The sequence below is a fragment of the Enhydra lutris genome, unplaced genomic scaffold (genome assembly GCF_002288905.1).
Source record: "Enhydra lutris kenyoni isolate GAN:26980312 unplaced genomic scaffold, ASM228890v2 scaffoldscaffold28, whole genome shotgun sequence".
In the NCBI taxonomy this organism is placed as follows: Eukaryota; Metazoa; Chordata; class Mammalia; order Carnivora; family Mustelidae; genus Enhydra; species Enhydra lutris.
In genome coordinates, this window is record NW_019154112.1 from 16,138,745 (window position 1) to 16,166,698 (window position 27,954).

General features: G+C 35.7%; 1 protein-coding gene across 1 annotated transcript in view; it reads left to right on the plus strand.

Moving 5' to 3' along the window:
- The window catches only part of LOC111152227 (eyes shut homolog (Drosophila)), a 1,631,332-nt gene that overhangs the window by 536,757 nt on the left and 1,066,621 nt on the right, over positions 1-27,954 (plus strand). Inside the window, 1 exon segment of the mRNA XM_022510634.1 lies at positions 12,490-12,635. Within this exon segment, the coding sequence (XP_022366342.1) occupies positions 12,490-12,635 (146 nt within the window).

Sequence of the window (27,954 nt, forward strand, 5' to 3'; positions counted from 1 at the left end):
GTCAGTTAACCAACTGTCTTTGGCTCAGATCATGATGCCAGAACCCTGGGATCAAGCCCCACCTCTGGCTCCTTGCTCAGCAGGGGTCCTGCTTCTCTCCCTCCCTCTGCCACTCCCCTTGCCTGTGCTCTCTCTCTCTCTGTCAAATAATAAAATCTTTTTACAATAAGAAGATCATGGGCCTATTTTTTAAACTGGATTGTTTTCTTATTTTTGAATTTTTAGTATTTATCTATTTTGGATAATAATGCTTTGTTTGATGTGTCTTTTGCAAATATCTTCTTCCATTAAGCTTCTTGAATTAAGCCCATCTTATCAATTCTTTCTTTCATGGATCATATCCTGGTGTCATCTCTAAAAAGACAACCAGACCCAACATCATCAAGATTTTCTCCTTTCTTAAGGGAGTTCTTATAATTTTGCATTTTTTATTGAGTATTTTATCCATTTTGAGGTAATTTATACAAAGAGTTTAAGGTGTGTATCTAGATTTTTAAAAATTTTCAATGTGGATGTCCAGTTGTTCCAGTACCATATGTTGAAAAACATTTTTCCACTGAATTGCCTTTGTGTCTTTGTCAAAGATCAGCTGACAGTATTTATGTAGGTGTATTTCTGACCTCCCTGTTCTGTTCCATTGATCTATTTGTTTATTCATTTGACAAAACCACACTATCTTGAATACTGTAGATTTATAATAAGTCTTAAAGTCAGGCGGTGTCAGTCCTTCAGATTTGTTCTCCAACATTGAATTCTGAGTCTTTTGCTTTGCCCTATAATCTTTAGAATTGTTTTATTAATATGGACAGAATAACTTGCTAGGATTTTGATTGGGATTTCATTGAATCTAGAGATTATACTGGGCAGAACTGACATCTTGGCAATATAGTTTTCCTATGCATGAACATGTAGTATCTATTTAATTTTTCTTTGATTTCATTCATCAGAGTTGTATAGTTTTCCTCATATGAATCATGTACATATCTTTTAGATTTATACACAATTATTTCACTTTGGAGACACTAATATATATTTAATGAAATTATAACACATATTTGGAAGAATGCACATCAATCTAAGAATGGTGATTTCCTCTCACTGTAAAGGAATGAAAAATGAATCTTGATGTATGCAAAGCGTTTTCAAATATGTTTTATACATTTTCCTTAAAGCTATTCAGCAAAATAGAAAAACATTGAGATGTGTTAAATATGGATGATGGGTATATGGGTGTTGATTATTCTAGTCTCAGAAAATTACTTGTTTAAATTGTTATAATAAAAGCCATTTCGGTGCATTAAAATCTTCCAAAGACAAAAAAAAATCAACAGCTAAAAAATAAGTAATCACATTTTCATATCCCATCTGTTTTCCAAGAATATGTTTTTTGATATAAAGCATTTTCAGTGTGTTTTTAGCACATTGATATTATAATTAAAAATTTTGAAGTAATCTAACAACTCATTTAAAACCAATTGTATGTTTAGTACAAATTATAGACACACAAGAAAATATTAAAAATAGTAATTATTATTTAATGTACTTATTATTACATCTATATTTTTAATCTGTTCTATTCTCTCCTTTGGTTATTGAAACTGAGGCCTGAAATAATCAATACTTAATCCTAATTTTAGTATTTAAAGATGAATTCCTTGAGATATGAGAGTCCCAGTTGAACTAAAAACTATTGTGAAACTGGACACTACAATTGACATTTTCTGACATTTGATAGCATGTTATCAATAGAACTAATGTCTTTATAAGCCACAGTCATCAGTTTACTTAGATCACTGACAATAATATTGAACTATGAAAATTTTACAGCTAAGGAAAGAATTCACCAGAAGAATTACAATAGCAGTGTCTGATTCATTCAAAGAATATAGAAGAAGAAAAGTTTCCAAATGACTGATGTGATTATCACACACAGATCATGATCAACAAGAATATTAGGACCAATTGGTATGTGATGTTCATGAGTTTAGCAGCTCTTTACTGTTAAAAGTTGAAAATGAGTGGCTAACGTATATTTAACTATGACACAAAAATCTGTACATTCTTCTGTAAATTGTTTGCCTAGAAACCAGTTATTAGTCCAAATGACTTATATTCTACTGAACACTTTTCCATAACCCCACTGTTTCGATAGCCATGTGTAGTAAAATTATAATAATGACATATAAAAACTATGTTAAAGATAATCACTCTTCTATGAAGCAAATATTTTGGGTAGAAAAAAGTTGGTTTACTTTTTCTTCTTCTTTTGCTTATGATACACAGAATATATAGTACCTTAAACCATCTTTTTTTTTTTTTAAAGATTTTTATTTATTTATTTGACAGAGAGAGATCACAAGTAGATGGAGAGGCAGGCAGAGAGAAAGAGAGGGAAGCAGGCTCCCTACCTTAAACCATCTTAAAGATGCTAAGTTAAAACAAAGACTAAATGAACTATACATACCATAGCATGTTCACTATTCTCTTAGATTAATATTAAATTTGGTGGTTTTTCCAGGTGCAAACTTTACAAATGTTGTATTTACTTTACCTTATGTATATTTGTATACATAGTTATGCTTTATCCATTAAAAAATTGTAAAAGAACAGATGGTTAGTTTTACATACCTTATAACTGATTGAAATTTCTAAATATTATCTAAAGGGTTTATTGAACTTTAAGTTTTTCACAAAATTTTAGTGTGAGAATCTTTATCCATGTCACAAATATAAATAGATGTTCATTTTTAGATTAAGAAATGTCATTATTTTAAAGAACTATGGTTCAGGAATGCAGTATAGAATCACAAGAAAGAGATAGAAATTACTTTAAAATGCATTATAAGTTTTCTCAAAATTTGAATAGCTGTAACGTGGGCTAACATGTTCTAATCATGAAGTTTCTCCTGCAACAGTTTGTAATTTTCTTTTTGTGTTTTAGATTCTACTTTTATAAAATGATCTTTTGGAAGAAATATATATGAAACCTTTTTTAAAAAAAATTAATTTATTTTCTTTCTTTTTTATTACTTATTTTTATTAACATATAATGTATTATTTGCCCAGGGGTACAGGTCTGTGAATCGTCAGGGTTACACATTTCACAGCACTCACCATATCACATACCTTCCCCAATGTCCATAACCCAACCACCCTCTCCCTACCTCCTCTCCCCCCAGCAACCCTCAGTTTGTTTTGTGAGATTAAGAGTCTCTTATGGTTTGTCTCCTTCCTGAGCCCATCTTGTTCCATTTTTTCCTTCCCTACCCCCTAAACCCCCTACCCTGCCTCTCAAATTCCTCATATCAGGAAGATCATACGATAATTGTCTTTCACTAATTGACCTATTTTGCTCAGCATAATAGCCTCTAGTTCCATCCACGTCATTGCAAATGGCAAGATTTCATTTCCTTTGATGGCTGCATAGTATTGTGTATACTGCATGTATATATATACCACATCTTCTTTATCCATTCATCTGTTGATGGACATCTAGGTTCTTTTCATAGTTTGGCTATTGTGGACATTGCTGCTATAAACATTTGGGTGGACGGACCCCTTTGGATTACTACATTAGTATCTTGAGAGTAAATACCCAGTGGTGTGATTACCGGCTCATAGGGTAGCTCTGTTGTCAACTTTTTGAGGAACCTCCATGCTGTTTTCCAGAGGGCTTGCACCAGCTTGCATTCCCACCAACAGTGGAGGAGGGTTCCCCTTTCTCCACATCCTCACTAGCATCTGTCATTTCATGACTTGTTAATTTTAGCCATTCTGACTGGTGTGAAGTGGTATCTCATTGTGATTTTGATTTGTATTTCTCTGATTCCGAGTGATGTGGAACACTTTTTCATGTGTCTGTTGGCCATCTGGGTGTCTTCTTTGCAGAAATGTCTGTTCATGTCCTCTGCCCATTTCTTGGTTGGATTATTTGTTCTTTGGGTGTTGAGTTTGCTAAGGTCTTTATAGATTTTGGATACTAGCCCTTTATCTGATACATTATTTGCAAATATCTTCTCCCATTCTGTCAGGTGTCTTTTGGTTTTGTTGACTGTTTCCTTTGATGTGCAAAAGCTTTTGATCTTGATGAAGTCTAATAGTTCATTTTTGCTTTGCTTTCCTTGCCATTGGTGATGTTTCTAGGAAGAAGTTGCTGTGGTTGAAATTGAAGAGGTTGCTCCCTGTGTTCTCCTCAAGAATTTTGATGGATTCCTGTCTCACATTGAGGTCTTTCATCTATTTGGAGTCTATTTTTGTGTGTGGTGTAAGGAAGTGGTCCAGTTTCATTCTTCTACATGTGGTTGTCCAATTTTCCCAACACCATTCATTGAAAAGGCTGTCTTTTTTTCCATTGGACATTCTTTCCTGCTTCATCAAAGATTAGTTGACCCTAGAGTTGAGGGTCTATTTCTGGGCTCTCTATTCTGTTCTATTGATTTATGTGTCTGTTTTTGTGTCAGTACCATACTGTCTTGATGATGACAACTTTGTCTGGAATTGATTGGTGATGCCACCAACTTTGGCTTTCTTTTTCAAGATTCTTCTGGCTATTTGGGGTCTTTTCTGGTTCCATATAAATTTTAGGATAATTTGTTTCATTTCTTTGAAAAAAAATTGATGGTATTTTGATAGGGATTGTGGTAAATGTATAGATTGCTTTAGGTAGCATAGACATTTTCATAATTTTGTTCTTCCAATCCATGAGCATGGAACGTTTTTCCATTTCTTTGTGTTTTCCTCAATTTCTTTCATTACTACTTTATAGTTTTCTGAGTATAAAGTCTTTGCCTCTTTGATTAGGTTTATTCCTAGGTATCTTATGGTGTGGGGTGCAATTGTAAATGGGATCGACTTCTTTTTTTGCAGGGGGGGATTGACTTCTTAATTTCTCTTTTTTCTGTCTTGCTTTTGGTGTATAGAAATGCAAATGATTTCTGTGCATTGATTTCATATCCTGACACTTTACTGAATTCCTGTATGAGTTCTAGCAGCTTTGTAGTGGAGTCTTCTGGGTTTTCCACATAAAGTATCATATCATCTGCAAAGAATGAGAGTTCGATTCTTCTTTGCCAATTTGGTTGCCTTTTATTTCTTTTTGTTGTGATTGCTGAGGCTAGGATTTCTAGTACTATGTTGAATAGCAGTGGTGATAGTGCACATCCCTGCTATGTTTTCCTGACCTTAGGGGGAAAGATCTTGTTTTTTTCCAATGAGAATGATACTCGCTGTGGGTTTGTCATAGATGGCTTTGATGATATTGAGGTATGTATCGTCAATGCCTACATGTGAAGAGTTTTGATCAAAAAACAATGCTATACTTTGTCAAATGCTTTTTCAGCATCTATTGAGAGTATCATATGGTTCTTCTTTCTTTTATTAATGTATTGTATCACACTGATTGATGTGTGGATGCTGAACCAACCTTGAAGCCCTGGAATAAATCCCACTTGGTCGTGATCAATAATCCTTTTAATATACTGTTGGATCCCATTGGCTAGTATTTGGTGAGAATTTTCACATCTGTGTTCATCAAGGATATTGGTCTGTAATTCTCCTTTTTGACAGGGTCTGTGTCTGGTTTTGGGATCAAGGTAATGCTGGCCTCATAAAATGAGCTTGGAAGATTTCCTTCCATTTCTATTTTTTGGTATAGTTTCAGGAGAATAGGTATTAATTCTTCTTTAAATATTTGGTAGAATTCCCTTTGGAAGCCACCTGGCCCTGGGCTCTTTTTTGTTGGGAGATTTTTGATGACTGCTTCAATCTCCTTACTGGTTATGGGTCTCTTCAGGTTTTCTATTTCTTCCTGGTTCAGTTGTGGTAGTTTTTATGTCTCTAGGAATGCATTCATTTCTTCCAGATTGCCAAATTTGCTGGTGTATAGTTGCTCATAATATGTTCTTGTAATTGTTTGTATTTCTTTGGTGTTGGTTCTGATCTCTCCTCTTTCAATCATGATCTTATTTATTTGGGTCCTTTCTCTTTTCTTTTTGATATGTCTGGCCAGGAGTTTAGTAATCTTCTTAGTTCTTTATAAGAACCAGCTTCTAGTTTCATTGATTTGTTCTACTGTTCTTCTGGTTTCTATTTTATTGATTTCTGCTCTGATATTTCTGATTTCTCTTCTCCTGCTGGGTTTAGGCTTTCTTTGCTGTTCTTTCTCCAACTCCTTTAGTATAGGGTTAGGTTGTGTACTTTACAACTTTCTTGTTTGTTGAGAAAGGTTTGTATTGCTATATACTTTCCTCTCAGGCCTACCTTTTTTGTCCCAAAGATTTTGAACAGTTGTGTTTTCATTTTCATTTGTTTCCTTGATTTTTTTTTTCAATTCTTCTTTAATTTCTTGGTTGACCCATTTATTCTTTAGTAGGATCCTCTTTAGCTTCCATGTATTTGAGTTCTTTCTAACATTACTCTTGTGATTGAGTTCTAGCTTCAGAGCATTGTGGTCTGAGAATATGCAGGAAATGATCCCAGTCTTTTGCTACCAGTTGAGACCTGATTTGTGACCCAGGATGTGGTCTATTCTGGAGAATGTTCCATGTGCACTAGAGAAGAATATGCCTTCTGTTGCTTTGGGATGGAATGTTCTGAATGTATCTGTGATGTCCATCTGGTCCAATGTGTCATTTTAAGCCTTTATTTCCTTGTTGATCTTATGCTTGGATGATCTGTCCGTTTCAGTGAGAGGGGTGTTAAAATCTCCAACTATTATTGTCTTATTGTTGATGTGTTTCTTTGATTTTGTTGTTAATTGGTTTATATAATTAACTGCTCCCATGTTAGGGGTGTAGATATTTAAGATTGTTAGATCCTCTTGTTGGACAGACACTTTAAGTATGATGTAGTGTCCTTCCTCATCTCTTATAGTCTTTGGCTTAAAATCTAATCTGTCTGATATAAAGATTGACATCCCAACTTTCTTTTGATGTCCATTAGCCTGGTAAATTGTTTTTCACCCCCTCACTTTGAATATAGAGGTGTCTTTGGGTATAAAATAAGTTTCTTATAGACAGCATATCGATGGGTCTTTTTTTTTTTTTTTTAAATCCATTCTGCTACCCTATGTCTTTTGATTGGGGCATTTAGCCCATTTACATTCAGGGTAACTATTGAAAGATATGAGTTTAGTGCCATTGTATTGCCTGGAAGTTGACTGTTACTGTATATTGTCTCTGATTCTTTCTGGTCTACTACTTTTAGGATCTCTCTTTGCTTAGAGCACCCCTTTCAATATTTCCAGTAGGGCTGGTTTAGTGTTTGCAATTCTTTTAGTTTTTGTTTTTCCTGGAAGCATTTTCTCTCCCCTTCTATTTTCAATGGCGGCCTAGCTGCTTATAGTATTCTTGGCTGCATATTTTTCTTGGCTGCATATTTTTCTCGTTTAGTGCTCTCAATATATCATGCCAGTCCTTTCTGGCCTGTCAGGTCTCTGTGGATAGGTCTGCTGCCAATCTAATATTTCTACCATTGTATGTTACAGACCTCTTGTCCTGAGCTGCTTTCAGGATTTTCTCTTTGTCACTAAGACTTGTAAGTTTTACTATTAGATGATGGGGTGTGGACCCATTTTTATTGATTTAAAGGGGGTTTTCTGTGCCTCCTGGATTTTGATGCTTGTTCCCTCTGCCATAATAGGGAATATATCTTTTATAATTTGTTCCAATATACCTTCTGCTCCTCTCTCTCTTTCTTCTTCTTCTGGAATCCCAATTATTCTAATATTGTTTTGTCACATGGTTTCACTTATCTCTCAAAATCTCCCTTTGTGGTCCAGTAGTTGTTTGTCTCTCTTTTGCTCAGTTTCTTTATTCTCCATCATTTGGTCTTCTATATCACTAATTCTCTTTTCTGTCTCATTTATCCTAGCAGCAAGACCCTCCATTTTTATTGTACCTCATTAATATCTTTTTTTATTTCAACTTGATTAGATTTTAGTTCTTTTTTTCTCCAGAAAGAGTACCTCTAATATCTTCCATGCCTTTTTCAAGCCCAACTAGCACCTTGAGAATCATCATTCTGAACTCTAGTCTTGACATATTACCAATGTCCGTATTGATTAGGTCCCTAGCCATCAGTACTGCCTCTTGTTCTTTTTTCCTGTGGTGAGGTTTCCACCTTGTCATTTTATCCAGATAAGAATATATGGACAAGAGAATAAAATATTAAAAGGTTGGCAAAGACCCCAGAGAAATGTACTGTAACCAAATCAGAAGAGATCAAAACTGGGGGGAATAGAAGGGGGAAAAAAGAAAAAAAATATTTTTTTTCTTATATACAGTATATAAGATATACATATATCTAATTATATATATATATATCTAATTACATATATATATATATATATATATATATTTTTAGATTGGTGAATAGAACAGATCCACCCACTTGATTTTGGGTATATTCTGGTCTTTTAGAAGAAACTACCTCCTAAAATTTTAAAGAATAGGCTAAGCATGATCAAGGGATGTAATATGACTGTAAAGATGAAAATTTTTTAAAAAATTCTAAAAAAGGATTTGAGAAGATAAATTAATTGGAAAAGAGAAAAGAAAAACAGAGGAGACAATGTGATCAGACTGGAGACTAGAACAAAGCCATGTGCTAGATTTAGGGTATATTTTGATCTATTAGAAGAAATTGTATCCCAAAATTTTAAAGAAAAAAAAATCTACATGTATACACAAAAGCAGGTTCAATACAATGAAAGGACGAAATACGAATATAACAATGAAGATTTAAAAAGATTTTTTTAAAAAGTTATTGTTAAGATAAACTAGTTAAAAAACATTAAAAGAGGAAAGAGGTAAAGTTTAAAAAAATGGAATAAGGAAAAAATAAAATAAAAAAAAATTGAACTTCTCGTGACTAAAGGATCATGGGGGAAAAGCCATGAATTCTATGTGTTGCTTTCCCCTAGCTGTGGAGTTCTACTGTTCTCCTTGATTGGTGAGTTTGGTCTTGGCTGGCTGGATATTCCTGCAGATCTTCTGGGGGAGGAGTCTGTTGCCATGAGTCTCAAATGTTTTTGTCCAAAGTGGAATTGCATCACCCTTGCCAGGAGCCAGTCTATGTAACCTGCTCGGGTTTGCTTTTGATAGCTTTTGTTCCCTGAATGCTTTACATAGAGGTTTGGAGAATGAGAATGAAAATGGCAGCCTCTCAATCTCCGACCCAGAGGAGCTGAGGGCTTGGAGCCCCACTCCTCAGTGTGCCCTTAGAGAAACGCAGTCAAACCCTCCCATCTCCCTGGTCTCCAGTTGCACTCTGAGCTCACCTGGTCTGTGACTGAGTGTGTGTATCTCTGGTGCACAGCCCTATTTGGAGTCTCCCATCCCACCAGATTCCTGCCACACACTCCCACGCTGCTTCTCCCAGAGGAGGAAGGAGGGAATCTCTCCAAACCTGCCACTTGTGGGATCCCTGCTTGAAGAACAGTGGCCCGACTGTGCCTTGGATCACAATTTAAGGTACCCTTAAACCTTTAAGGTCCCCTTAGCTGAGAGCTCACTCCTCAGCTCTGTCTCCATAGTCGGGTTCGCTGCTCTGACACCTGACGCTCTGCCACACTCAGACCACCCCCCCCCCAGTCTTTCTGTGAGTCTGGGTCCTGAGAGCACACTGTCTCCAAGAGGGTTCCACCCCCTCTTAGCATCTGGAGTGATGTTCCTTTGTGTAGCAGACTTCTAAAAGTTCTGATTTTGTGCTCTGCTGCTCCACCACTTGCCAGGAGCCAGCCCCTCCCTCCACGGTCTGTCTTCCTTTTTTTTCAGGTTTATTTCTGCACACATCCCATCTTCCCAAAAGTGGTTGATTTTCTGTTCCTAGAATTGCTGCTTTTCTTCTCTTCTATCTCCTGTTGAGTTTATAGGTATTCAGAATGGTTTGATAACTCTCTAGCTGAACTCCTGGGACCTGATGTCATTTCAGTTGGCTACTCCTCTGCCATCTTGCCGAATATGTTTTATATATGAAATCTTAATGCTATAAGTGCACTTTAAAATTAAAATTCTCAAAAAAGATTAAATTAAAACTCCCATTAAAATTTAGATATTGAATCTCGTAGTATGAGTTAATCAATACAGTGGTATATTTTAAAATAACAGCTTTCTAGAAGTAAAAAAAAAAATTTCTCTGCTAATTAACTTCTTTCTCATCTGAATTAAGATAAAAACATGATAAAAGAATAGTGTTAAGGGGCACCTGAGTGGCTCAGTGGGTTAAGCCGCTGCCTTCGGCTCAGGTCATGATCTCAGAGTCCTGGGATCGAGCCCTGCATCGGGCTCTCTGCTCGGCAGGGAGCCTGCTTCCTCCTCTCTCTGCCGGCCTCTCTGCCTACTTGTGATTTCTCTGTCAAATAAATAAATAAAATCTTTAAAAAAAAAAAAAAAAGAATAGTGTTAAGAATAATGTAAAGCAGGGCCTCATTTTAGAGCTACAAGTTCCGGTGATTACCTTGCATTTTTCCTTCCCCTTTCATTATGGCAATATCACTTTATGTAAAATGAAGTTACTCTTCTTTACCTCTACTTTTTTTCAATGTACTGAATTTTCCTTAGAAGTCACCTGCTTAAACTCATTTTAGTTTTGGAAAAGTATCTTGAATACCTATCTGGAAAATTTTAAGTCACTATCAAAGTAAAGGAAATTTGAACAAAATTGTTTAATACCTTAACCTATTTAAGTTTAATTACACTAAAACTTTTGCAATAAGGCCTTGAATTTAAATAAGAAATTTCCATTTTATCAAAATATATTAAAATTTCATGGTCTTAATTGTTGCTTCGAGACAATATATTTAAAATATATGCATATTTGTGTTTTAAAAGTTGTTAAAATAGGGTTTCTTCAAAAGAAGAAAAAAATCTGTTTCAAAAGCATTGCAAGAAAACCTGGTAAGGCAGTTTTATTTAGAGGGAGAAAGGAAAAAAAAAAAAACTATTTAGAACCTGTTTTTCTAGGTGCCTTTTCTCTCAATTTAATTTTATCTATGGAAATTACTTTTATGTTTTAATTAGTATTTTCTATGAATACAGAAAAAAAATTATTGTTTTCTTTTCTTAGCATTATTTATTGGCTTGTCATTATTTGGCTGTTGTTTTACTGATGTTATTTTACATACGTATAATTAACACTAGTCACAATTCCATCTCAGGAGAATTAGTCTTCTGTCTTCTGGCAAATAGATACAGAATGACTAGATATTGAGATAAAAACATGTTCAGCACAACATCCATGAATAGACTAAAAATAAATTCAGGGTTATTATGCCACGTATAGTTATATAGATTGTTGCTACAGCATAGACTATAAAGGAAAGAATCAAGGGCCCTTTGAGACAGGATCTGAATCAATAAAAAGAAATCCACATAGGAGCAAGAAACATTTACAAGTTAAAGTCCGGAGGACACACCTGAACTTGGTAACTCATATTCATCAGAGGCTGATGCTTAAGATGAAGAAGGGAGAGTTGGATAGTGAAAGGAATTTCATTTGAAATTTCTGGAATCCATTCTCAAAGGCAAGGCTCTTAGGAGTCACTGCTTCTATTAAGTACATGATACTTTGAACCTGACATCTAATCATTGAATTATATCCAATTTCTCCAACATCTGTCAATATAATTAAGCAATAATGAGATTGTTTTTGCTAAAATGGATCTTTTTAATTTAACCAGAAAGGATTCCATATCAGAAACATCATTCAATCAATGGACAGGGTAATCTTCAATTTTTAACATAGGATATAGTTAAAGATTTATATTTATATAATAATAAAATATACAGTACAGAATTAAGCTTGATAGTATTTATAAAAGTATTATCAAAGTAATTATTTATCCAAATACATGCATTTAAAAAAATTCTGACATAAAGAACATTCAAGGGGAAAAATATCTAGAAGGTCATTAAAGAAGTCATTGAGAGGACATGACCTTGTGTTGACCTGCAAACTGGATCCTGGCAGTTAAGAGGCACCTAACTCTCTACCTTGTCCATGGAATGTATGCTCTGTCCACTATTCTCATTTAGGAACCACTTCAGCAACAAAGTCTTGAAAGAGTAATGTGTTATTGACACCCTCTGGACTGTATATATGACAACCTCATTAATGACTTTATATAAACTTTTAAGATTTGGGGAGCGAGTGTGAAAATCTATTTCTTGAGGGTACCCAAGAAAAGCCTGGAATGCAAGTCCCTTTGCTTATTAAAACTGTCGCCCACCAATTTGGAGTGGCTTACCTCTTTCTTTTGGGTCTGCTTGCCTTGCATCGGGATCAGTTTCAAATTTCACTTAGGAAACTTTCCAGGTTGTGAACCAACAAGATGAATTAAATTTTCTCCAAGGAAAAAAAAATGAAAAGAAAATATTGCCATTTATTTAAATTAAGTTAAATGGCTAAAATTTAATATATACATATGAATTATGTATATAACAAAATGCTTTTTGTTAACATGTGATTTCTCATTTTCTGACTTTAATCTAGATCTGTGTGTAATTGTGAGCCAAGGTACCATGGACCTTTGTGTGAATTGGATATGAGCAAATGCAAAATCTCACTTTGTCTGGATAGAGAAGATTGTGTCAGCAGAACTGGTGGATACAGCTGCCTCTGTGCTCCTGGTTATACAGGTAAACCTCTACCTGCCCTGCCTTTATCAACATATTGCTATCTGTGAATAAATGGCAATCTTATATTTACTTTCCAGAACCCAAAATAACCTGTCATATGCAAATAGGACAGGAAGTGCAAGAGACTGTTTCATAAAAGAAATTAATAAAAACAAAAGTTATGCTTTTTAATCTATCATGCTAACAGCTAAGTATATGCATTATATTACAAGGTATTTTACACTTTCATGCATTTTGAATTGAAGTGATCTGAATTATGTTTCTATTGCAATACAGAGAAGTATCAGTGTATGAATAATCTAAGAGAAATAATACTGTCATCATTTATGCAAATATTAACATAATAAGATTAGCTCTTTTAAATATACATATATGCCAGAAATCAGAGCCATTGTGAATTTAAAGTTCTAGCAGAAAAATATAATTTGGAATTAGCTTTCTTAATATCCATTATTCCACAATACAAATGCTACCTAAACATAACATAAAGGCAAAAACCATCAAGCGGTAATGGAAAGGAAAATGCATTTAGCCCTCTAAACTTCTGCTGAGAAACTGCATTTATGAAATACAAAAAGCTTTTATTATTTTTGTATACCAGTATTAATTATGTGAGTCCAGCAAAAGTGTTTTGAAATCTCAAGTTTCAATTTATTAATGTCTGAATTTTACACCACTGGGATCTCTCAGTTTCCTTTCCTGAGGGAAACTAGTTAAGTGTGTCTAATATTACATTCTATGTTTGCAGGAATAAAAAAAAAAAAACTAGAAAAATAGAAATAAGATTGGAAAGCAAAACTGATAAAGAAAAAATTAGAAGCATTTCCATGAGTAAGTGATCAGAAGGCAAGAAAAAGTTAAGTGACCTGAACAAAAAATATGCAGGTGTCTTTCTTAAGGAATCCTGATGGCATCAGAGAAGGTTACCTTGGTAACAATGGTTACATGCCCAAAAGTCTCAGCTTAAATTTAAAAAAATCAATAAATAAACCCTTATCTACAGATTTTTTTGAAGATTGTATTTATTTATTTCATAGAGATCACAAGTAGGCAGAGAGGCAGACAGAGAGAGAGAGGGGGGAAAGCAGACTCCCTGCTGAGCAGAAAGCCTGATGCAGGGCTCGATCCCAGGACCCTGGGACTTGATCCCAGGATTCTGGGATCATGACCTGAGCTGAAGGCAGAGGCTTTAACCCACTGAGCCACCCAGGCGCCCCTACAGATTTTATTACATAGGTAAGAGGCAATAAATTTTGGCAATGCAATAGTATTCTTTCTAAATGTCATGTTGCCCATCATATTCCAAATTCTTGGAATATGTTTGTTTGGGACCATAGATACAAACTCACAATGCCATTCACCATGCTGTTGCTTTCTGCTCCTTGCTTGCTAACACTGTTAAAATAAGAAATGACACACTGAGCTTAATATGAATGAGAAACACATTTTATAAAATTATTTAATGTAACACATTGTTCTGTTATTTTAAATTCATTGTAAAGTTTGAAGGATTAACATGTTCTTTTTATATTTATTTTCACAACTTCTCTATTTTTATTGAAAGCTAATATATTCAGTGTTGTTTCAAAATTTAAGGTCAATTTGCCAATTAAACAGCCCTATGGAAAAGTTGAGTACACAGTTGGCTGTATGACGTAGTCTGGAACGGAAATGTAAATTTTGGGAGTCATCAGATGTACAACTATAATACCGGATAGAATCAAAAAGGAAGTGAATGTAGATAGAACAGAGAAAAGGACCAAGGACTGAGCCCATGGGCACTGCAATATTTAGGGGTCCAGGAGGGAAAGAAGAACCAAGAAAGGAAATTGAAAAGAGCAGACAGTGATACAGGAAGTAAAAACAAGGACAGATGGAATGCAGAAAGACATGTAAATTCTTTCAAGTAGAGAGAATGACCAACAGTGTCAAATGTTATTATTAGGTCAAATAAAATAAAGACTAAGTTCTGACCATTGGAGAAGCAATGCAAATGTCATTAGTGACATTGTCAAGAAAGCAGTTTGGCTAGAGTGGAGGGTGCAGAAATCTGTTTGAAGTGGATTTAAGAGAGAATGTAAGAAAATTATATTGCTGAGAATGAATATGCACAGTTTATTAAAGGAAGATTTTTATTTGTTTAAGAAGGAAGCAAGAAATGGGCAGTAACTTGAGGAAGGAAAGAGGCTTCTCATATTAAAGAATGAGCTTTATTCAAGATTTATTGGAAAGTTACAAATACCCACCTCACTTGCCATTGTAAAAGTGGGTTTTCACACCTGGTTAGATGGTCTAGTATGATCCTTAAGGTGAATTTATTAGGCACTAGTTGGGATAGCCAAGGTGTCTGGGTAGACACAGTCAATTCTGAAATGATTTAGCTGTCATTTTAGGCCAGGTATATCAGAGACTGGCAACTCCCTTGAAGGGTTGGAGGATTGAATTCTCATACTAATACTAGAAAGCTATGACCATAAAAATAATTCATTCATATTAACTCTCTCCCTAATATAGATATATCTGGGAGAATTATAGCATAATACATGGAAAATGATATTAATTGCCATGAGAAAAGTTGTGTATGAAAATAATTATAGGGAGCTGGAATAAGGTTAGGAATTGTGGAGGGAAATTTAAACAGAGCAGTCAGGGAAGGCCATGGGAAAACTGATTTGGTTTAAGATTGATGTGCCATTTAGTACACACATACATATGTGTATAAATAAAATGGTAGATTGAGAGAGACAGATGAAGAATCAAAATTACACTTAATAACCTATAACGGTGAGAATATTTCCCTGATAACAGATTTTTATATTTTTATATAACTGGATTGTTAAAGGAAGAGGTAAAAAAGAAGCTTTGATACTTCAGGAGGATATTAGAATCTTTATAATGTGTGTATAAAAATATATTAAAAATATCATGGGGTGCCTGGGTGGCTCAGTGGGTTAAAGCCTCTGCCTTCGGCTTAAGTCATGATCCCAGGGTCTTGGGATTGAGCCCTGCATCGGGCTCACTGCTCAGCGGGTAGCCTGCTTCCTCCTCTCTCTCTGCCTCCCTCTCTGCCTACTTGTGATCTGTCTGTCAAATAAATAAATAAAATCTTTAAAAAAAAAATCACATTACAAATCAAGCAGAGAAACATCTAAGAATTTTAGTTGTAGCTGGCAGTCTAGTCTGCTAGCTAGGAAAAAAATAGACATTGTGTACAAAGACTAATACAAGTTCAAGATTTTGAGAATTTGCATATTCCTCAAAATACTTTCACTTCCAACCTAGGTGTAATGTAGACCCTGTACTTAGCCATGATTACACTTAAAGTGGGTGAGGAGTGGGGGGATAATATTTTAGGGCAAATACAGAAAATATAACAAACTTGCTCCCAGAAGCAACTGCTTTCAATATTATTAAATATTTCTCTGTTTTTTACTTTCACATATATATTTTTAAAGATTTATTTATTTATTTTAGAGAGAAAGCATGAGCAGGACGTAGCAGCAGAGAGAGAGGTAGAGAAAGAAATCTCAAGCACATTCTGTGCTGAGCATGGAACCCAACTTAGGGCTTGATCTTATGACCCATAATTGTGGGTCATAAGAGTTAGATGGTTAATCTAACGAGTTAGATGTTTAATCAGCTAACCCACCCAGGAGCCACTTGCTTTCATATTTCTACATAGCATGCTTATATGCTATTTCTTGATTTTTTTTCAATTTTTCACATTATCTGAATAATTTTTCCTGTAGAAAATATTTAGCTATGTTACCAGTTTTTCCATTCACCAATTTGTACATGTTTTTTTCCCACTACTCCCTCTCAAAATGGTTATATCAAACAATTTTTAGTCAGAATGTCACTATTAATATTATTATAACCATATCAGTTTTCCTTTTTATTTTCATTTTATTTTTGCTCATTTTGATAGACTTGTTTTTTCTAATATCTTTATTATATTGTTAAAGAACATTTACTCTCATTTTTGATTACCAAAAGCTTGTTCTTGTCTAATATTTTAGGGCATCCTGTAATTTTTATTGATAAGAAGTTTTTCTTTCCTTTTTTCTCTATAGCAATAGTTACAGGATTTTCAATTATTTTAGCATTTGCATTATCTTAGTTTCCAAATTGGATTTTTTCCTCCGTGTATGTTTTCTCCTTTTTTTGTATCTCTTTAGAGGAGTGTGTGTGTGTGTGTGTGTGTGTGTGTGTGTGTTTTAATATGAAATACTCTCAGACTATCAGTTAATATCTGAAAGAGAACCAGTAAAATGCTAATCAAAAACTCTGAGTGAATGAGAAGTCCTCAAATATGAGTGAGCAAAATGCCATCTATTTTATTGGAGAAATCTGATATGTCATTACTGATGGGCCTTTTCCCTTTCACTGGCTTTCCTGGAAAGAAATGGAGATGGAGATAAGGATCAGCAGTAGGGAAAGATGTTTGACAAGATTTTGATAAACCAGAACCTTAGGGCCAGTTAGTTCTGTTTGTTAGAAACAGCCAACACATTTTTAGGAGAGCAATATATAAAATTCAACCTTTTTTTTTTTTTTTTTTTTTCTAATTGCTTCAAGATTTTATTTATTTATTTGAGAGAGAGAGAGAGAGAGAAATAGCAAGAAAGAGTAGAGCATGAGGGAGGAGCAGAGAGAGAAGCATACTCCCCGCTGAGCAGGGAGCCCAATGCAGGGCTCTGTCTCAGGACCCTGGGATCACGACCTGAGCTGAAGGCAGACACTTAACCAACTGAGCCACACTGGTGCCTCTCCAATTGCTTTAAATTATTACCTCAAACCTCTAGTGAAAGTGTACTATAAAGTGATTGTGTGTTAGTGGAACTTTGGGGAAATAAACAGAGGGATATCATCTCTAGCAAGTACACAATCTTTCAAGAAGTATTATTCATTAATACCATTTGTGTGTAATTTAAATTCTTCCCTCCATACTATGTCACTACAACCAGCATGTAAATACTAATATTTACCTCTTTCTCAGCTAATTTTTAATTTTTCTCCTTTATACTTCTGTTAAACTAGTTCTATTTTCTCTCTCTTTAAAACAGTATTATCAAAATCCATTGCCTATATTGAGTGTCCATTTCCTCACTTCTCTTTCTTTTTCAAACCCATTTCTAAATCGTGCTTTTAATCCTAAGACTAAAATTAAACTCTTCTTGTTGGTGGTCACCAATTAGCCCCACACTGCCAAATTCTAATACAAATTATTTTTCCTCATGCTAGGTATATTATCAGGAGCATTTTACTCATGCCTTCTACTTAAATGCTTTCTAATCTTGGACTCCATATTTCCAGTTACTAGTATCTTGTTTCCTTTGGTGGATCCTTTAAATGTTCAGAATTTCATTTTTGCTCTCCTTTCTCTAGATATGTCCACTGATAAGTGATTTCATCCATGTTTTTGTTTAAGTACCATACATATATGGAAAATTACCTAATTTGTTACATGAGTTCTGGCTTCTTCCTGAACTCCCATATACTCAAACATTTCCATTTAGATGTCCATATGACATCTGATTCCCCAGTTCTAAGGATTTATGTTAACCCTGCTTTACCACCAATGTTTTCTACTTCAGTGAATGGCATCATTGTTCACCAGTTTCTTGGACCAAAATCATGGAGTTATTTTTGACTATTTATTTATACTTCACCCTAAAGTCCATCAACAGGTCCCACTGGCTATATACACCCCTCCCACATATATATATGTATGTGTGTGTGTGTGTGTGTGTGTGTGTGTGTGTATATATGTATGTATATGTGTATATATATGTATACATATATATGTGTATACACATATATATGTGTATACGTATATATATGTGTATATGTATATGTATGTATGTATGTACATATATACGTGTATACACATATATATGTGTATATGTATAATATGTATGTATATGTGTATATATATGTGTATACACACATGTGTATACATATATATGTATGTATATATATACATACATATATATATTTTTTAAGATATTATTTGATCATTTGACAGAGAGACAGTAAGAGAGGGAACACAAGCAGGGAGAGTGGGAAAGGGAGAATCAGCCATCCACTGAGCAGGGAGCCCAATGTGGGGTTCTATCCCAGGACCCTGAGATCATGATCTGAGCCGAAGGCAGCTACTTAAGGACTGAGCCACCTAGGTGCCCCAATCAAAATATATTTTAATTCAACCATTTCTTACAATCTGCATTATAGCCACTTTCATCCAAGCTACCATCATCTCTTGCCTTGACTATAATATCTTAACTACTTTTTGTATTTCATTCTTGTTGCACTAAAATATATTAAAATATATCCCTCACCAGAACCAGGAGTGATCATTTAAAAATATAAAAAAGATCACTCTTAACCTCAGAATACTCCAGTGCTTCCCATAATGCTTTGGATGTAACACATACTCCTTACTTTGCCCTACTAGATCCTGTATCAGCCTGGTGCCTGGCTACCTCTCTAATTTCATTTCCTACTACATTCTTCCTAACTCCCCCAGTTGACTGTTTGTTCTTTCTGGGATGAAACATGTCCCTTGGATATGAGCATAGTTTTCTCCTTTATTTCATCAGGTCTCAAACATGAGTTCCTCTTAGAGACCTATCTACATTACATAAAAATAATACTGTTTTCCTCTACCTCCTTCCTTTATTCCTGCATAGCAATGTTCACTGTCTAATCATTGTACCACTTAATTATTAATTTATCTCTTCCTGCTAGAGTTCAACTCTTCAATGGCCGGATTTTTTCTGTCTTTTGTTCACTATGGTATCTCAGTGCCTACGATGTTAAAAGCACACAAATATCTATCTATTTGATATATATTAATATTTGATATATTTCATATATATATGAAAGAACATTATACACTATAGAGTTTTAAGTGTTTTCTCTTTTCATTTAGTTTCCATAATACCATTAAAATAAACTTTTTTAATAGGAGATAAAATTCTCACTTTTATAATGTTGATTTATGAATACTGTGGCAAACCATTCAGAGAAGTTTTTACTGCTTGCATGCTGAAAAAGAAAACTCTGCATATCCAGCTTATTCTGAGTTAAAAGCATATATATGTGAATCCATTACAGCATAACACCAATTCTAAATTCAAGGGCAATATAATTTGATTTAATATTATAAAGTAAAATAGTTACATGCAATAAATCCAAAAGTGACCTAAAATGTAAAATTTAGACCTTTTCTATTACTCATTAAATCACAATAAATCTTTCTAAAAGGAAACCAATGGCAAATTAAACCAAGTGACCTTATCATTGGCAATTCTTTATATAATATATAACAATCTTGAGGCAGTTAATATTTTATATTCTATGAAACAAGATGCTAAAAATAATGGTTGCAATGATATACTGCCTAATAAAAGTGTATTAATTATCAGATATTTATAGGTCATTATCCACTTATATTTAGTTTTGTAGGGCAACACTATATGTCATAAATGTGTCTATTTGATATTTTACAAAGCAGTTGGGCCTAGAGAAATTCTATACATATCTTATTAAAATATATTTTATATACTATCATTAAAATATACTTATCATGCAAGCAAATGATTAATCCCGATGAAGTTCAAGGCCATTGAGTACCCAAAATAATAATTATAGAACAACTCACAGTGTTAGGTACCTGTGGTTTTGTTCCTTAATGTTTTCCTTCTTCCCAGTTTCTAACAGGTATGAGTACCCAAAGATAAGATTAGATCAGATTATGAGATTTATTTATGAAGGCTCAGTAACTTCCAAAATTCAGGGTTTCCTGGTAAAGCCATTTGAAGAATATACTGTAAGCTGTGTCCCAATGTGAGAATATTATAATACTAACAATCTCCCATCATAAACATAGATTTTAGTACAAACTGAGGGAATAGTTAGGTATGAAAAGCAGGTTCCAAGTACGATTTAAACATCTGTCTTCTTACAGGATTGATGTCAACTGAACGGTAAAGACCAAATGCATGTAGAGTGTGCCAGGTCTCCAGGCGTTATTTCTAGAAAATAGGTCTTGATATACTTCCTGAGGTAAACTTAGCAAACACTTTTGGTTCCCAGGTCATGCCCTCTTGACCAGCTTCTGATTTCAGGTGCATATGAAGTGAGTAGTTGTTTTTCTCGTTTGTTTGTTTGTTTGTTTTGTTTTAAGAGAGAGTGGGAGAGAGAGAGAGTGCGTGGGAGTGTATGAGCAAAGGGAAGTGGGGGAGGCGCAGAGAGAGAGGGAGAGAGAGATTCCTCAAGCAGGCACCACCCTCAGCCGGTTGCCTGAGGCCGGGCTGTACGTCAGGATCCCAAGATTATGACCTAAACTGAAGTCAACAGTGGGACGCACAACCCACTGAACCATCGAGGCGCCCCTGAGGTGAGTAGTTCTAAGTGCTCTCAACTCATGTCATCATGACAGTTCCCCAAATCAAGTGCTCGCTGAACATCTGCTCCATCTCTAGAGTCATTTCCTACACGGTAGAGCCAGCTTAGCCTCCAGGCATGCATAGCTCAAAGTACTGGAAGTCAGTGCCTTCAAGGTATGCTTCAAACAATGGGAGATACAAGACAGTTTATAAATAACCCAACCACCTTCCTTTCATGTAGTTAATCCTAGTTATATACTATTCACTTCTTTTTTTTTTTTAAGATTTTATTTATTTATTTGAGAGAGAGAGTGACAGAGAGGGAGAGAGCACAAGCAGGGAAAGGAGCAGAGGGAGAGGGAGAAGCAGACTCCCCATGGAGCAGGGAGCCCCACACGGAGCTCTACCCCAGGACCATGAGATCATGACCTGAGCCAGAGGCAGAGGCTTAATTGATTAAACCACCAAAGCGCCCCATATTATTCACTTCTTAAAGTCACTGTGCAGTCATGTCCCCGTTGCCTACAAAAATATCTTTAATAAAACTTCTTCTTCTGACTTTTAATCTTTCTCTGGTCTCACTCTCCCTCCTCTGTCATTCTTACTTCCTGAAATCATCTACCAAATAAACAAGTCATGGTCTCAGGTTCTGATTTTAGCAGAATCCAAACTAAAACAGTGGGTTTATGACATGGGAGCAGGAATCCAGGGAAGCTGCCCAAAACCCAGGCATGGAGCATATTTCCTACTTTTGGAAGCATGGAAATGCTTGCGATCAGTATGTGAGACATTGCCGTTTGAAGAACAGATTTTCCTTAATTGGCTAGAAAGGGCAGGAAAGAGAAACTGAAGCACTTAAACCAGTTCTGTCCCTTTTGACAAGTGGATCTGAACCTACTTTAACTATTGAAACTAGAAAACAAGATAACCCTACAACTATCTAAATGAAATGTACTGCCTGTAAGAGAGACAATATCTTTACTTTTGAGACTGAAGTAGTCTCTTAGCATTTAAATGACTGTCAGTGGCATCTCCAGAAAGTCAATGTTTTCCATCTGTAATACAGTTTCTTCCCACTCTGTCTTTATTTAAATGAAATGTTCTGTGATTATGTATAATGTAGCCAGATTTAAAGAAACATTAAAGGCTTTTTAAAATCAAGATATGGAAGCACTACCCGACCCGTTAATACTGGTTTTTAATCTGATAAATAAATAGAAATATAATCCATTAGAAAACAAAGATCTTTGGAGACATTTGTGATTTGAAATCTTGACCCCAATATCTCTAATCATAGAGAAGAAAAATGTGTGGCCTGTGTTTTGAAAGGATCTTTCCCTCTGGTGCTTTAATGAGTAATTAATCTTACTGCTCTACTTTAGTTCCTTATCTTCTCTCTCTGAGACATTCTTTCACCTGGTTTTCTTGTCTGGAGTATCTTTTTCTCTAAGTCTTTTTTGTAGTAGTTACCAGAATTATCTGACTAAAAACACGGTCCTCCTCATGTGGAGCATCTTTATGAAAGCACACTGTATCAAGTGTGACTGTGCATGCTCCTGTGAACAGTGTGAGTGCACTCTCTCAGGTCTCTTCACCGAGCTCGTACATTGTGTCAGCTTGTCTAACTGCTGGGAAAACAAAAGGAGCAGATTAGACTCGACGCTGTGCTGCTTATATTCTCTTGGGACCCTGGCAGAACCCAAGCTTTCCTACACTTACTCTCACAGTCATTTCAATGGAGACAAGAGCAAGTGAGGATTAAAGAAAGGTACGATATTATTTCCTCATCTTGAAGCATGGGGGAGCCAAATACATTCCCCTGGAGGCAGAGGACCCATAAGAGATGGACTAATGCCTCACCCCTGCCACTTCCTCCTTAAGTTATAGTCAGACTTTGTATTGAACTCTCTGTCCTGAAGAAGACATCCCAAGTCAACCCGTTCTCCTTCTATCTTCAAGACAAGGGTTTTGACTTCTTAAACTGCTTTCCACCATTCAGTTATGCACCTTGTAAATGTGATCCACAGACTGAATCTATTTCTATTTGATTGGGTAGTAAGATTTTATAACGAAATTTTAAAACTAGGACAAGTCACGGTCCTCTTAATTTTTCCTTTTTATGAAAATTTAGAAGACCTGGAAACACTGGGCATTTTTTTTTTTTTCCATTTTGGAAACAAAGGGCTGGCTCTGAGGAGTGGCTGCTTCCTTGCAATGGGGCACATACTCTCCATTTTACTTGAGCTGTCGGCTGCACTTATTTATGCTGCTTACTTGACCACTGCATGCATTTGAATTTGCCACCACCAGAATTTCAGAGGACCATAAAGACAAGATTCCCCCCTCACAATACCTCCATTCTCTTCATTTGCTGCCCTTGTCCAGAATTCTCTGTCTATTCCTGGATGACACTTTTACATTCACCTTCCAGCAGATTCCAGCCATTTTATTGGCAAATAAATCATCCCTTGTCTCTCAAACTCTTTGTCATCAATTGACTTGCTTACCCTTTAGAAATATAATGGAAAGACACTTTGTGTCTTTAAATATTTGGGACTTAAATTTCTTAAAGGAAATTTCTATTCAGGAGAATGTTTATGCTCACAAGAACTCACCTACACCAAAGAGGAGTAAAACAAAGCCAAAACATATTTGTTTGTAACATTTGTGCAGTTTTTGAAATGGTGATTAGCTTTTAGACCTTATATTGATTTTTGCTTTTTTTTTTATTAAATTTTTTTTATTTTTTTATAAACATATAATGTATTTTTATCCCAAGGGGTACAGGTCTGTGAATCGCCAGGTTTACACACTTCACAGCACTCACCATAGCACATACCGTCCCCAGTGTCCATAACCCCACCCCCCTCTCCCAGCCCCCCTCCCCCCCAGCAACCCTCAGTTTGTTTTGTGAGATTAAGAGTCACTTATGGTTTGTCTCCCTCCCAATCCCATCTTATTTCATTTATTCTTTTCCTACCCCCCAAACCCCCCACGTTGCATCTCCACTTCCTCCTATCAGGGAGATCATATGATAGTTGTCTTTCTCCGATGGACTTATTTTGCTGAACATAATACCCTCTAGTTCCATCCACGTCATCGCAAATGGCAAGATTTCATTTCTTTTGATGGCTGCAGAGTATTCCATTGTGTATATATACCACTTCTTCTTTATCCATTCATCTGTTGATGGACATCTAGGTTCTTTCCATAATTTGGCTATTGTAGACATTGCTGCTATAAACATTCGGGTGCACGTGCCCCTTTGGATCACTATGTTTGTATCTTTAGGGTAAATACCCAGTAGTGCAATTGCTGGGTCATAGGGTAGCTCTATTTTCAACTTTTGGAGGACACTCCATGCTGTTTTCCAGAGTGGTTGCACCAGCTTGCATTCCCACCAACAGTTTAGGAGGGTTCCCCTTTCTCCGCATCCTCACCAGCATCTGTCATTTCCTGACTTGTTAATTTTAGCTATTCTGACTGGTGTGAGGTGATATCTCATTGTGGTTTTGATTTGTATTTCCCTGATGCCGAGTGATGTGGAGCACTTTTTCATGTGTCTGTTGGCCATCTGGATGTCTTCTTTGCAGAAATGTCTGTTCATGTCCTCTGTCCATTTCTTGATTGGATTATTTGTTCTTTGGGTGTTGAGTTTGCTAAGTTCTTTATAGATTTTGGACACTAGCCCTTTATCTGATATGTCATTTGCAAATATCTTCTCCCATTCTCTCAGCTGTCTTTTGGTTTTGTTAACTGTTTCCTTTGCTGTGCAAAAGCTTTTGATCTTGATGAAGTCCCAGTAGTTCATTTTTGCCCTTGCTTCCCTTGCTTTGGCGATGTTCCTAGGAAGATAATGCTGCGACTGAGGTCGAAGAGGTTGCTGCCTGTGTTCTCCTCAAGGATTTTGATGGATTCCTTTCTCACATTGAGGTATTTCATCCATTTTGAGTCTATTTTCATGTGTTATGTAAGGAAATGGTCCAATTTCATTTTTCTACATGTGGCTGTCCAATTTTCCCAACACCATTTGTTGAACAGACTGTCTTTTTTCCACTGGACATTCTTTCCTGCTTTGTCGAAGATTAGTGGACCATAGAGTTGAGGATCTATTTCTGGGCTCTCTATTCTGTTCCATTGATTTATGTGTCTGTTTTTGTGCCAGTACCATACTGTCTTGATGATGACAGCTTTGTAATAGAGCTTGACATCCGGAATTGTGATGCCACCAACTTTGGCTTTCTTTTTCAATATTCCTTTGGCTATTCGAGGTCTTTTCTGGTTCCATATAAATTTTAGGATTATTTGTTCCATTTCTTTGAAAAAAAAATGGATGGGATTTTGATAGGGATTGCATTAAATGTGTAGATTGCTTTAGGTAGCATAGACATTTTCACAATATTTATTCTTCCAATCCAGGAGCATGGAACATTTTTCCATTTCTTTGTGTCTTCCTCAGTTTCTTTCATGAGTACCTTATAGTTTTCAGATTATAGATTCTTTGCCTCTTTGGTTAGGTTTATTCCTAGGTATCTTATGGTTTTGGGTGCAACTGTAAATGGGATTGACTCCTTAATTTCTCTTTCTTCTGTCTTGTTGTTGGTGTAGAGAAATGCAACTGATTTCTGTGCATTGATTTTATATCCTGACACTTTACTGAATTCCTGTACAAGTTCTAGCAGTTTTGGAATGGAGCCTTTTGGGTTTTCCACATATAGTATCATATCATCTGCAAAAAGTGATAGTTTGACTTCTTTGCTGATTTGGATGCCTTTAATTTCTTTTTGTTGTCTGATTGCTGAAGCTAGGACTACTAGTACTATGTTGAATAGCAGTGGTGATAACGGACATCCCTGCCATGTTCCTGACCTTAGCGGAAAAGCTTTCAGTTTTTCTCCATTGAGAATGATATTTGCGGTGGGTTTTTCATAGATGGCTTTGATGATATTGAGGTATGTGCCCTCTATCCCTACACTTTGAAGAGTTTTGATCAGGAAGGGATGCTGTACTTTGTCAAATGCTTTTTCAGCATCTATGGAGAGTATCATATGGTTCTTGTTCTTTCTTTTATTAATGTATTGTATCACATTGATTGATTTGCTGATGTTGAACCAACCTTGCAGCCCTGGAATAAATCCCACTTGGTCGTGGTGAATAATCTTTTTAATGTACTGTTGGATCCTATTGGCTAGTATTTTGGAGAGAATTTTTGCATCTGTGTTCATCAAGGATATTGGTCTGTAGTTCTCTATTTTGATGGGATCCTTGTCTGGTTTTGGGATCAAGGTGATGCTGGCCTCATAAAATGAGTTTGGAAGTTTTCCTTCCATTTCTATTTTTTGGAACAGTTTCAGGAGAATAGGAATTAGTTATTCTTTAAATGTTTGGTAGAATTGCCCTGGGAAGCCATCTGGCCCTGGACTTTTGTTTGTTTGGAGATTTTTGATGACTGTTTCAATCTCCTTACTGGTTATAGGTCTGTTCAGGCTTTCTATTTCTTCCTGGTTCAGTTGTGGTAGTTTATATGTCTCTAGGAATGCATCCATTTCTTGCAGATTGTCAAATTTGTTGCCATACAGTTGTACATAATATGTTCTTATAATTGTCTGTATTTCTTTGGTGTTGGTTGTGATCTCTCCTCTTTCATTCATGATTTTATTTATTTGGGTCCTTTCTCTTTTCTTTTTGATAAGTCTGGCCAGGGGTTTATCAATCTTATTAATTCTTTCAAAGAACCAGCTCCTAGTTTTGTTGATTTGTTCAATTGTTTTTTTGGTTTCTATTTCATTGATTTCTGCTCTGATCTTTATGATTTCTCTTCTCCCGCTGGGTTTAGGGTTTCTTTCTTGTTCTTTCTCCAGCTCCTTTAGATGTAGGGTTAGGTTGTGTACCTGAGACCTTTCTTGTTTCTTGAGAAAGGCTTGTACCGCTATATATTTTCCTCTCAGGACTGCCTTTGCTGTGTCCCACAGATTTTGAACAGTTGTGTTTTCATTATCATTTGTTTCCATGAATTTTTTCAATTCTTCCTTAATTTCTTGGTTGACCGATTCATTCTATAGAAGGATGCTGTTTATTCTCCATGTATTTGGGTTCTTTCCAAATCTCCTCTTGTGATTGAGTTCTAGCTTCAGAGCATTGTGGTCTGAAAATATGCAGGGAATGATCCCAATCTTTTGATACCAGTTGAGACCTGATTTGTGACCCAGGATGTGATCTATTCTGGAGAATGTTCCATGTGCACTAGAGAAGAATGTGTATTCTGTTGCTTTGGGATGAAATGTTCTGAATATATCTGTGATGTCCATCTGGTCCAGTGTGTCATTTAAGGCCTTTATTTCCTTGTTGATCTTTTGCTTGGATGATCTGTCCATTTCAGTGAGGGGAGTGTTAAAGTCCCCTACTGTTATTGTATTATTGTCGATGTATTTCTTTGCTTTTGTTATTAATTGGTTTATATAGTTGGCTGCTCCCACGTTAGGGGCATAGATATTTAAAATTGTTAGATCTTCTTGTTGGACAGTTCCCTTGAGTATGATATAGTGTCCTTCCTCATCTCTTGTTATAGTCTTTGGCTTAAAGTTATTGATCTAATATAATGATTGCCACCCCAGCCTTCTTCTGATCTCCATTAGCATGGTAAATTGTTTTCCACCCCCTCACTTTAAATCTGGAGGTGTCTTCGGGTCTAAAATGAGTTTCTTGTAGGCAGCATATTGATGGGTTTTGTTTTTTTATCCATTCTGATACCCCGTGTCTTTTGATTGCGGCATTTAGCCCATTAACATTCAGGGTAACTATTGAGAGATATGATTTTAATGCCATGTATTGCCTGTAAGGTGACTGTTACTGTATATTGTCTGTTCCTTTCTGATCTAGTACTTTTAGGGTCTCTCTTTGCTCAGAGGACCCCTTTCAATATTTCC